This window comes from Tachyglossus aculeatus, chromosome 14 (assembly GCF_015852505.1).
Source record: "Tachyglossus aculeatus isolate mTacAcu1 chromosome 14, mTacAcu1.pri, whole genome shotgun sequence".
Taxonomy (NCBI): domain Eukaryota; kingdom Metazoa; phylum Chordata; class Mammalia; order Monotremata; family Tachyglossidae; genus Tachyglossus; species Tachyglossus aculeatus.
In genome coordinates, this window is record NC_052079.1 from 50,198,687 (window position 1) to 50,211,039 (window position 12,353).

Consider the following 12,353-nt stretch of genomic DNA (forward strand, 5'->3'; position numbering starts at 1 on the left):
GCTGCCAATCAATCCCATTGCGACCCAACCATCAGATGAATTTATTAACCATCAGATGGATTCTTCCCTGCCACACCCTCGGGGTGCAGAAGTGTTTATTTTACTTGTACATATCTATCCTATTTATTTTATTTTGTTAGTATGCTTGGTTTTGTTCTCTGTCTCCCCCTTTTAGACTGTGAGCCCACTGTTGGGTAGGGACTGTCTCTATACGTTGCCAATTTGTACTTCCCAAGCGCTTAGTACAGCGCTCTGCACATAGTAAGCGCTCAATAAATACGATTGATGATGATGATGAATGAAAGAAGGAATGAATGGGAAGCAGCGCAGCCTCCCGGGTAGAGCACGGGCCTGGGAAGCAGAAGGACCTGAGTTCTAATCCCGGTTCTGCCACTTCTCTGCTGTGTGTCCTTGGACAAGTCACTTCACTTCTCTGGGCCTCCGTTTCCTCATCCTTAAAATGGGGGTGAAGACTGTGAGCACCATGTGGGACAGGGACTGATTTGCCTGTATCTACCCCAGCCCTTAGTATAATGCCTGGCACATAGTAAACACTTAACAAATACCATTAAAAAGACAAGTACCCTAATCATTCATTCTTATTCCTTTCAGGGCCTGGTAAAAAAATATGCCCCTTGGCTAGAAGGAGAAGATTAGTTAAAAGATAGGGGTTAGTAGGAAGAAAACTCCCCATATTTGCAAGTTACAACCTGCCTTATTCTGACATCAATCAATCATATTTATTGAGCGCTTACTGTGGGCAGAACACTGTACTAAGCACTTGGGAGAGTACAATATGACAGAGTTGGTCGTACCTTTAACTTAGCTTTTAAATCTAGAGTGGCAGAAAGAGTATTTGTGGAGTACCTACACGCTGGCAGGGGAAGCATGATGGGATTGGAGAAGCAGCGTGGCTCAGTGGAAAGAGCCTGGGCTTTGGAGTCAGAGGTCATGGGTTCAAATCCCAGCTCCACCACTTATCAGCTGTGTGACTTTGGGCAAGTCACTTAACTTCTCTGGGCCTCTGTTACCTCATCTGTAAAATGGGGATGAAGACTGTGAGCCCCCCCGTGGGACAACCTGATCACCTTGCTAACCTCCCCAGCACTTAGAACAGTGCTTTGCACTAGTAAGTACTTAATAAATGCTATTATTATTATTATTATTGCTGGCCACTTCAAGAACTTAGTACAGTGCTTTGCACGCAATAAGCTCTCAATAAATACGACTGAATGAATGAGCTTCGGTTGGATACTTCCTGATTTGGGTGCAGCTTTTTTCTTGTTTTATTATGTATTGTCCTGGTTTTGTGCCTTTGGGCTTCTTTATTATTGTTTTTGGCCCTGTACTAAGCACGGTGGTGGATACAAAATAATCGGGGTGGACACAATCCATGTCCCACAGGGCGATCACCGTCTTATTCGCCGTTTTACAGATGAGGTGAGTGAGGCCCAGAGAAGTGAAGTGATTTTTCCAAGGTCACACAACAGACAAGTATGCTTAAAACTTGCCAACTTGGACTTCCCAAGCGCTTAGTACAGTGCTCTGCACACAGTAAGCACTCAATAAATACGACTGATTGATTGATTGATTAAAACACTGAGGGCAATTCAAAAAATAATAATCAATGAGGGTAGCGCCCAAGTTTCTAAAGGGCCTCCCTTATGTGCTGTTTCCACCGGGTGGGCTCATTCCTTCCCCAAATAATAATAATAATAATGTTGGTATTTGTTAAGCGCTTACTAATAATAATAATGACATTTATTAAGCGCTATGTGCAAAGCACTGTTCTAAGCACTGGAGAGGTTACAAGGTGATCAGGTTGTCCCACGGGGGGCTTAAAGTTTTAATCCCCATTTTACAGATGAGGCAACTGAGGCCCAGAGAAGTGAAGTGACTTGCCCAAAGTCAAACAGCTGACAACTGTGGGGCCAGGATTTGAACCCATGACCTCTGACTCCAAAGCCCGTGCTCTTTCCACTGAGCCACGCTGCTTCTCTGTGCTTCTCTTTACTATGTGCACAGCACTGTTCCGAGCGCTGGGGAGGTTACAAGGTGATCAGGTTGTCCCACGGGAGGCTCACAGTCGTCATCCCCATTTTCCAGATGAGGTAACTGAGGCCCGGAGAAGTGACTTGCCCGAAGTCACCCAGCTGACAGTTGGCGGAGCCGGGATTTGAACCCATGACCTCTGACTCCAAAGCCCGGGCTCTTTCCACTGAGCCCCGCTGCTTCTCTGTGCTTCTCTTTACTATGTGCACAGCACTGTTCCGAGCGCTGGGGAGGTTACAAGGTGATCAGGTTGTCCCACGGGAGGCTCACAGTCGTCATCCCCATTTTCCAGATGAGGTAACTGAGGCCCGGAGAAGTGACTTGCCCGAAGTCACCCAGCTGACAGTTGGCGGAGCCGGGATTTGAACCCATGACCTCTGACTCCAAAGCCCGGGCTCTTTCCACTGAGCCACGCTGCAAATGTGCCATCAGGGCTCCCTCTCCGCCCCTCACTTGTCTCCCCAACTCTCCCCCCCTTCGCCCCGAGGCTTCTCACCAGGTTGTTTTCCTGACCGCTGCAACTATACTTGGCCGGTTTCATGTGAGCAATCTTTTGGCTCACTCTATCCATGGAGCCGATGATACATGCTGGGGAGCATCCGTTAAAGAGCCTCTTTGGATGGCCTTCAGGAGCAGAAAAACGGTGGGGCGTTTTTTATTTTAATCAATCAATCAATCAGTCAATCAATCGTATTTATTGAGCGCTTACTATGTGCAGAGCACTGTACTAAGCGCTTGGGAAGTACAGATTGGCAACACATAGAGACAGTCCCTACCCAACAGTGGGCTCACAGTCTAAAAGGGGGACTATTTAATATTTAATATATACTATTTAATATATACTATATTATATTATAGCATATATATTTAGTATATATATATTTAGTATATACATACTAAATATATAATAGTATATATTTAATATATACTATTAACCTGTTTTTTATTTTAATATATACTATTTGTAAAGCCCTATGTGCCAGGCACCCTACTAAGTGCTGAGGTAGATGCAAGGTAATCAGGCAGGTCCCTGTCCCACCTGGGGCCCGCAGTTTTAATCCCCATTTTTCAAGCGACAGCACTGAGGCACAGAGAAGTGAAGCGATTCGCCCAAGGTCACACAGCCGACAAGTGGCAGAGCCGGCATTAGAACCCAGACTCCTGCTCTACCCACTGGCCCACCCTGCTTCTCCGCGCTCCCTGCAATGTCTCTGACGAGGGACCCTATGGGGTTTTTTTTGTCCCTGCTTGATCACTCTACTCATTTCTAGTCATTGCTCCCCCCTTTCCGTCATAGAGAAGCAGTGTGGCTCGGGGGAAAGAGCCTGGGCTTTGGGGTCATGGGTTCAAATCCCGGCTCCGCCACTTGTCAGCTGTGTGACTTTGGGCAAGGCATTTAACTTCTCTGGGCCTCAGTTACCTCATCTGTAAAATGGGGATTAAGACTGGGAGCCCCCCGTGGGACAACCTGATCACCCTGTAACCTCCCCAGTGCTTTGAACAGTGCTTTGCACATAGTAAGCGCTTAATAAATGCCATCATTATTTATTATTTATTTATATTAATGACTGTTAGACTGTAACAGTCATTTACATTTACATTTATATTAATGACTGTTAGACTGTAACAGTCATTTACATTTACATTTATATTAATGACTGTTAGACTGTACATATTTATTACTCTATTTATTTATTTATTTTACTTGTACCTATCTATTCTATTTATTTTATTTTGTTAGTATGTTTGGTTTTGTTCTCTGTCTCCCCCTTCTAGACTGTGAGCCCACTGTTGGGTAGGGACTGTCTCTATATGTTGCCAACTTGGACTTCCCAAGCGCTTAGTACAGTGCTCTGCACACAATAAGCGCTCAATAAATACAATTGATTGATTGATTGATTGATTGTAAACTCTTTGGGGGCGGGGTCACCTCTATTTACTCCCAAGAGCCTGGCACAGTGTTCTTCACACAGTTTGCACTCAATAAATACATTGATTAATTGACAGTGCCTCTTTGCTTCCTATTTTTTGCAGTCTGTCTCCCACCTGCTTCAAAGCGCAGTCTCTGTCATTCATTCACTCAATCGTATTTATTGAGCGCTTCCTGTGTTGTACTAAGTGCTTGCAAAGTACAATTCAGCAACGAATAGAGACAATCTCTACCCAACAACAGGCTCGAAAACCCCACACTCTCACTTGTAGTCACTTCAATCCGTGAGCCCGCTCTTAGGTAGGGACCGTCTCTATATGTTGCCAACCTGTACTTCCCAAGCACTTAGTACAGTGCTCTGCACACAGTAAGCGCTCAATAAATACGATTGAATGAATGAATCAGTGGTATTTATTGAACTCCTACTGTACGAACTCCTACTTCAGCGCTTAGAACAGTGCTTTGCACATAGTAAGCGCTTAATAAATGCTATTATTATTATTATGAAGAACTGTAAACCTCGTGAAGGGCGTGGACTGTGTCCAACATGATCTTGTATAATAATAATAACTGTGGCATTTGTTAAGCGCTTACTTTGTGCCAGGCACCGTTCTAAGCACTGGTGTGGATACGAGCAAATTGGGTTGGACGTAGTCCCTGTCCCACATGGGGCTCACAGTCTCAATCCCCATTTTACAGATGAGGTGACTGAGGCAAAGAGAAGTGAAGTGGCTCAACCAAGGTCACACCGCAGAAACGTGGCGGAGCTGGCCCACTGTTGGGTAGGGACTGTCTCTATATGTTGCCAATTTGTACTTCCCAAGCACTTAGTACAGTGCTCTGCACACAGTAAGCGCTCAATAAATACGATTGATGATGATGATGATGACCTCCTGACGCTCAGGCCCGTGCTCTATCCACTTTCCCATGCTGCTTCTCATGCTGCATCTACCCCAGTGACAATAATAATAATAATAATAATAACTGTGGTATTTGCTGAGTGCTTACTATGTGCCAAGCACTGAACTAAGCACTGGGATGGATACAAGCAAATTGGGTTGGACACAGTCCCTGTCCCATGGGGGCCTCACAGCCTTAACCCCCATATCTATTCTATTTATTTTATTTTAGTATGTTTGGTTTTGTTCTCTGTCTCCCCCTTTTAGACTGTGAGCCCAATGTTGGGTAGGGACTGTCTCTATATGTTGCCAATTTGTACTTCCCAAGCACTTAGTACAGTGCTCTGCACATAGTAAGCGCTCAATAAATATGATTGATTGATTAAGTACTGGAATATAGTAAGCGGCTGATGAACACCACAAAAGATACACGCCGGATTCTGCGAGCTTTTCTTCAGAGCCTCCATTTTCTTGGCTTGCACCCAGGGAGGGACGGCGGGGTTTTCTTCCAAACAGAGCATCGGTAAGGCGTTGCAGTTAATAACCTCCATCTTCCCCGCTCAGGGCTTGAGCCGAATTCTTTGAAGGCTGATAATGAACCCCAAGTTTTCTTTAAAAAAAAAAAAAAAAAAGATATTTCCCACCCCCACTTAATTCTCTGATCGACAACTTAATAGGAGTCACAAATACCGTAGCCTATCTGTGGAAATCATCATCATCATCAATCGTATTTATTGAGTGCTTACTGTGTGCAGAGCACTGTACTAAGCGCTTGGGAAGTCCAAGTTGGCAACATATAGAGACAGTCCCTACCCAACAGTGGGCTCACAGTCTAAAAGGCACACCTTTAAGGCACACAATCTGCTCTCTCCCGCCCACTTATCCGATCTCCCTCCCCACGACACCCTAGCTCACGTGAGAAGCAGCATGGCTCAGTGGAAAAAGCCCGGGCTTTGGAGTCAGAGGTCATGGGTTCGAATCCCGCCTCTGCCACATCTGCTGTGTGACCTTGGGCAAGTCACTTAACTTCTCTGAGCCTCAGTCACCTCATCTGTAAAATGGGGATTAAGACTGTGAGCCCCCCGTGGGACAACCTGATCACCTTGTATCCCCCCCAGCGCTTAGAACCGTGCTCTGCACATAGTAAGCGCTTAACAAATGCCATCATTATTATTATTGTTATTATTATTCTCAAACTAACCTACTCCCTGCGCCTTGTTCTTGTCTCTCCCACCACCTGTCGCCTGTCCCGCCATCGACCCCCGGCCCACGTCATCCCCCGGGCCTGGAATGCCCTCCCTCTGCCCATCCGCCAAGTTAGCTCTCTTCCTCCCTTCAAGGCCCCGCTGAGAGCTCACCTCCTCCAGGAGGCCTTCCCAGACTGAGCCCCTTCCTTCCTCTCCCCCTCGTCCCCCTCTCCATCCCCCCCATCTTACCTCCTTCCCTTCCCCACAGCACCCGTATAGATGTATATATGTTTGTACATATTTATTACTCTATTTATTTATTTATTTATCTTACTTGTACATATCTATTCTATTTATTTTGTTAGTATGTTTGGTTTTGTTCTCTGTCTCCCCCTTTTAGACTGTGAGCCCACTGTTGGGTAGGGACTGTCTCTATATGTTGCCAATTTGTACTTCCCAAGCACTTAGTCCAGTGCTCTGCACATAGTAAGCACTCAATAAATACGATTGATGATGTGACCACCGACCTCTTCCCTCGTGTGTGGGATTCTCTCCCCACTTCACATCTGACCGATCACAGCTCTTCCCATCTTCAAAGCCCTAACCAAAATCGCATCTCCTCCAGGAGGCCTTCCCCAACCAATTCATCATTTCCCCACCTTTGGGACCCCCTCTCAGGGTCGCACCTGGAGAGTTTTCAGCCCTCTAAAAGTCTCAACTATGGGAGGAAGAGTCAAGCAGAGACCTACCCATGCCATTCCTCGCTTGGGCAGTGGCTAACGAGCGGAAGGAAATCTGTTACGCTCAATAAATAAGTAATAAGTAAGTAAGTAAATAAGTAAGCGCTCAATAAATACGATTGATGATGTTACGAGTCAAAACTCACCTGGGCTGGGCAGCAGCGACATGGGAGAGGGTCCAGGGCGGAGACTCAGGTTAACTGCGCGGAAGGAGACAATGATAAACCGCTTCTGTATTTATATCCAAGGATCCTCTCCGTCTCCCCCTTTTAGACTGTGAGCCCACTGTTGGGTAGGGACCGTCTCTACATGTTGCCAACTTGTACTTCCCAAGCGCTTAGTACAGTGCTCTGCACACAGTAAGCGCTCAATAAATACGATTGATGATGATGATCCACTACCAGAATGACGGCAGATGGAGGTGGGGCGTCCTGGGAGAGATGCGTCCGTGGCGTCGCCATGGGTCGGACACGACTCGACAGCATAAGACAACAACAACTGCTGGGACGATGCTGTGCACACAGGAGGTGTGGATAAATGCTATTGATTGATTTATTAGCATTGATTGAATGTCTGTGTGGAAAAACCACTTAAATCCTGTAGTACCCCTCAAGGTGATCCTGGTTTTCGAGTTGGGGAAACTGATGCCTGAAGTCCCCCACAAGATGAAGGTCAGGGAGCAACACTTTTACCCCTGGCAACATTGTCTTCTAATCATAGGCAGTGTGGAAGTGTCATGGACCAGTGGACAGAGCCTGGTCCCGGGAGTCAGCGGACCTGGATTCTAATCCTGACACTGTCATTTTTCTGCCGTGTGACCTTGGGCAAGTCACTTAACTTCCCTGCACCTCGATGACCTTTAGGAGGCCTTCCCAGACTGAGCCCCCTCCTTCCTCTCCCCCTCCACCCCCTCTCCACCCCCCCGCCTTACCTCCTTCCCTTCCCCACAGCACCTGTATATATGTATATATGTTTGTACGTATTTATTACTCTATTAATTTATTTATTGATTTTACTTGTACATATTTATTCTATTTATTTTATTCTATTTATTCTTATTTATTATATGTTTGTACGCATTTATTACTCTATTAATTTATTTATTTATTTTACTTGTACATATCTATTCTATTTATTTTATTCTGTTAATATGTTTTGTTTTGTTCTCTGTCTCCCCGTTCTAGAGTGTGAGCCCACTGTTGGGTAGGGACCGTCTCTATATGCTGCCAACTTGTACTTCCCAAGCGCTTAGTACAGTGCTCTGCACACAGTAAGCACTCAATAAATACAATTGCATGCATTTATTAATTTTATTTGTACATATTTGTTCTATTTATTTTATTTTGTTAATATGTTTTGTTTTGTTCTCTGTCTCCCCCTTCTAGACTGTGAGCCCGCTGTTGGGTAAGGACCATCTCTAGATGTTGCCAACTTGGACTTCCCAAGCGCCTAGTACAGTGCTCTGCACAAAGTAAGTGCTCAATAAATACGATCGAATGAATGACCTCAACTTTAAAATGGAGATTCAAAACCTCATAACAATAATAATAATTATGGTATTTAAGTGCTTACTATGTGCCAAGCACTGTTCTAAGTGCTGGTGTAGAAACAAGGTCATAATAATAATGATGGTATTTGTTAGGCACTTACTATGTGCAAAGCACTGTTCTAAGCGCTGGGGAGGTTACAAGGTGATCAGGTTGTCCCACGGGGGGCTCACAGTTTTAATCCCCATTTTACAGATGAGGTAACTGAGGCACAGAGAAGTGAAGTGAGTTGTCCGAGGTCACACAGCAGACACGAGGCAGAGCCGGGATTAGAAATCAGGTCCTTTGACTTCCAGGCCCGAATTCTTTCCATTAAGCCACGCTGCCTCCCTAGGTGTTTCTCCTAATTTCCTTCATTCATTCAATCATATTTTTTGAGCGTTTACTGTGTGCAAGGCATTGTACTAAGCGCTTAGGAGAGTACAATATAACACTAGGCAGACACATTCCCTGCCCACAATGAGCTTACAGTCAAGAGTGGGAGACAGGCATTAAGACAGACAAATCCCGGCTCAGCCAATTGTCAGCAGTGTGACTTTGGGCAAGTCACTGCACCTCTCTGGGCCTGGGTTCCCTTATCTGTAAAATGGGAATTAAGACTGTTAGCCCCCCCGTGGGACAACCCGATCACCTTGTAACCTCCCCAGGACTTAGAATAGTGCTTTGCACATAGTAAGCGCTTAAAACATGCCATCATTACTACTAAAATAATTATTAAAATTATATATATAATGCATATATGTATATATGTTTGTACATATTTATTACTCTATTTATTTAGTTTATTTGTACATATTTATTCGATTTATTTTATTTTGTTAATATGTTGAGTTTTGTTGTCTGTCTCCCCCTTCTAGACTGTGAGCCCGCTGTTGGGTAGTGACTGTCTCTATATGTTGCCAACTTGTACTTCCCAAGCGCTTAGTACAGTGCTCTGCACACAGTAAGCGCTCAATAAATACGATTGAATGAATGAATGAATGAAGATGAATAAATAAATTACAGTTTACGGAAGGGCTGTGGAACTGGGAGGGGGGATGAATAAAGGGGGCAATCAATCAATCAATCGGATTTATTGCATGCTTACTGTGTGCAGAGCACTGTACTAAGCGCTTGGGAAGTACAAGTTGGCAACATATAGAGACAGTCCCCACCCAACAGTGGGCTCACAGTCTAGAAGACAAGTCATAGTGACTCAGAAAGGTGTGGGAGAAGAGGAAGGGAGGGCTCAGTCAGGGAAGGCCTCGTGGAGGAAATTGAAATAAGACTTTAGAGAAGCAGCATGGCTCAGTGGAAAGAGCCCAGGCTTTGGAGTCAGAGGTCATGGGTTCAAATCCCAGCTCTGCCACTTGTCAGCTGTGTGACTTTGGGCAAGCCACTTCACTTCTCTGGGCCTCAGTTACCTCATCTGTAAAATGGGGATTATGACTGTGAGCCGCCCCGTGGGACAGCCTGATCACCTTGTAACCTCCCCAGTGCTTAGAACAGGGCTTTGCACATAGTAAGCGCTTAATAAATGCCATTATTAGAGAAGCAGTGTGGCTCAGTGGAAGGAGCCCGGGCTTTGGAGTCAGAGGTCATGGGTTCAAATCCCGGCTCCGTCAATTGTCAGCTGTGTGACTACGGGCAAGTCACTTAACTTCTCTGTCCCTCAGTTCCCTCATCTGGAAAATGGGGATTAAGACTGTGAGCCCCAAATGGGACAATCTGATCACCTTGTAACCTTCCCAGTGCTTAGAACAGTGCTTTGCACATAGTAAGCACTTAACAAATACCATTATTATTATTATTATTGTCAGATTTGAGGAGGGAGGGCATTCACGTGGGACTGGACTGTCTCGGACCTGACTGATTTCTATCTGACCCAGTGCTTGACATAAAATAAGCACTTAGTAAATATCGTAAGAGCTTTCTTGTATCCCTAAGTGGTTCGCACACTGTAAGCGCTCAATAAATATGATTGATTGAATCTGGCAGGCTCCTAAACTGACTGCTTAAACTGAAGGGGGTGAGGTCACCCTTGGCCTCAGCAAGGGCAGTGCAGGATCTTCCCGCCCACCCACTTTCCAGCAATAAACTGTGGAAAGCGAAATCCAGCCCCACCCCCGCAGCTAATATGCAAGGGAGCTTCATACTCTGGGCTCATGCGGTTACTCATTCACCGAGGATGACTCCTGCGTTATGCTCCTTAATAAAAAAAGATTTCAAATCGACTTTTCCTCCCTCCTTCTCTCCCACCTCTTAATTTGGGTGCTTTGCTACCTTCCCCCCCCTCATCACACCCAGTGGCATCTTTTAAAGGCCGCCGAATCAATCAATCAATCAATCGTATTTATTGAGCGCTTACTATGTGCAGAGCACTGTACTAAGCGCTTGGGAAGTACAAATTGGCATCACATAGAGACAGTCCCTACCCGATAGTGGGCTCACAGTCTAAAAGGGGGAGACAGAGAACAGAACCAAACATACCAACAAAATAAAATAAGTAGGATAGAAATGTACAAGTAAAATAAATAAATAAATAAATAAACAGAGTAATAAATATGTACAACCATATATACATATATACAGGTGCTGTGGGGAAGGGAAGGAGGTAAGACGGGGATGGAGAGGGGGACGAGGGGGAGAGGAAAGAAGGGGCCGAAGGGGTTAATAATAATAATAATAACGGTATTTGTTCACACCCTTTCTCCAGTGGCATCTTTTAAAGGCAGCTGAAGGGGTTAATAATAATGGTATTTGTTAAGCGCTTACTATGTGCAAAGCACTGTTCTAAACGCTGGGGAGGTTACAAGGTGATCAGGTTGTCCCACGGCGGGGGGCTCACAGTTTTAATCCCCATTTTACAGATGAGGTAACTGAGGCACAGAGAAGTTAAGTGACTTGCCCCAAATCACACAGCTGACAGTTGGTGGAGCCGGGATTTGAACCCACGACCTCTGACTCCAAAGCCCGTGCTCTTTCCACTGAGCCATGCTGCTTTCAGTTCACACGCAAAACTCTTCTCCAGGGCCGCATCTGCTCAGGAAGTAAAACGGGCATCGTGAGGAAGTGGGATAATCGGAGGATTTGGACATTTTCCAACTTAGGTACCCCTGTGAAGTCAGTCAGTACAATGATTCTCCTATTTTCTTTTCCTATTTCAGGTGGGGAAGAGAGGGCCAGAGGGCTTAACTGATTTGACAGCAATCATTCAACAAGTCTTCGCTCTAGGTTGGCAAAGAACTCCTAGTTCTTGATTTGATCCTTTCCATTTTGATCTGGGTCATCATCATCATCAATGATATTTATTAAGCGCTTACCGTATGCAGAGCAATCAATCAATGGTATTTATTGAACACTTACTGTGTATAGAGCATTGCACTAAGAACTTGAGAGAGGACAATACGACAAAGTTGGAAGACACATTTCCTGCCTCCAATGAGCTTACAGTCTGGGGGCGGGCGGGGGGAGACAGACCTTAATATAAATAATTTATACTACAAAATTTAAAGATATGCACGTAAATGCTGTGGGATGCAGGAAGATCAAATATCAAATGCCCAAAAGTCACGGATCCAAGTGCACAGATGACACAGGAGGGAGAGGGAACCAGGAAGAGCGGGCTTAATTGGGGAAGACTCACCTCCTCCAAGAGACCTTCCCAGACTAAGCCCCCCCTTTTCCTCAGTTTCCCCTCCCTTCCGCATCACCTCAACTCACTCCCCTCGCCCTTCCCCCGGCCCCACAGCACTTATGTACATATGTATAGATCAATAATTCTATTTATTGATATTGATGTCTGTTTACTTGTTTTGATGTCTGTCTCCCCCTTTGTAGACTGTAAACCCGGTGTGGGCAGGGATTGTCTCTCTTTATTGCTGAACTGTACTTTCCAAACATTCAGTACAGTGCTCCGCACATGGTAAGCACTCAATAATGAGCCCATTGTTGGGTAAGGATTGTCTCTGTCGGTTGCTGAATTGTCCTTTCCAAGCGCTTAGTACATTGCTCTGCAC

At 45.2% G+C, this 12,353-nt stretch overlaps 1 protein-coding gene across 2 annotated transcripts in view; it reads right to left on the reverse strand.

Annotated features, from left to right (window-relative positions):
• The window catches only part of FAM227A (family with sequence similarity 227 member A), a 32,334-nt gene extending 26,847 nt beyond the window's left edge, over nt 1–5,487 (reverse strand). For both annotated transcript variants that reach the window (XM_038756645.1, XM_038756644.1), the window contains exons 1-2: nt 5,312–5,487; nt 2,549–2,640 (exon numbers count right to left, since the gene is read on the reverse strand). In XM_038756645.1, coding sequence (XP_038612573.1) covers nt 2,549–2,640; nt 5,312–5,432 — 213 coding nt within the window. In that variant the 5' untranslated portion in view covers nt 5,433–5,487. The remainder of the gene's footprint in view (nt 1–2,548; nt 2,641–5,311) is intronic.
• Nucleotides 5,488–12,353: the final 6,866 nt, after the last annotated feature.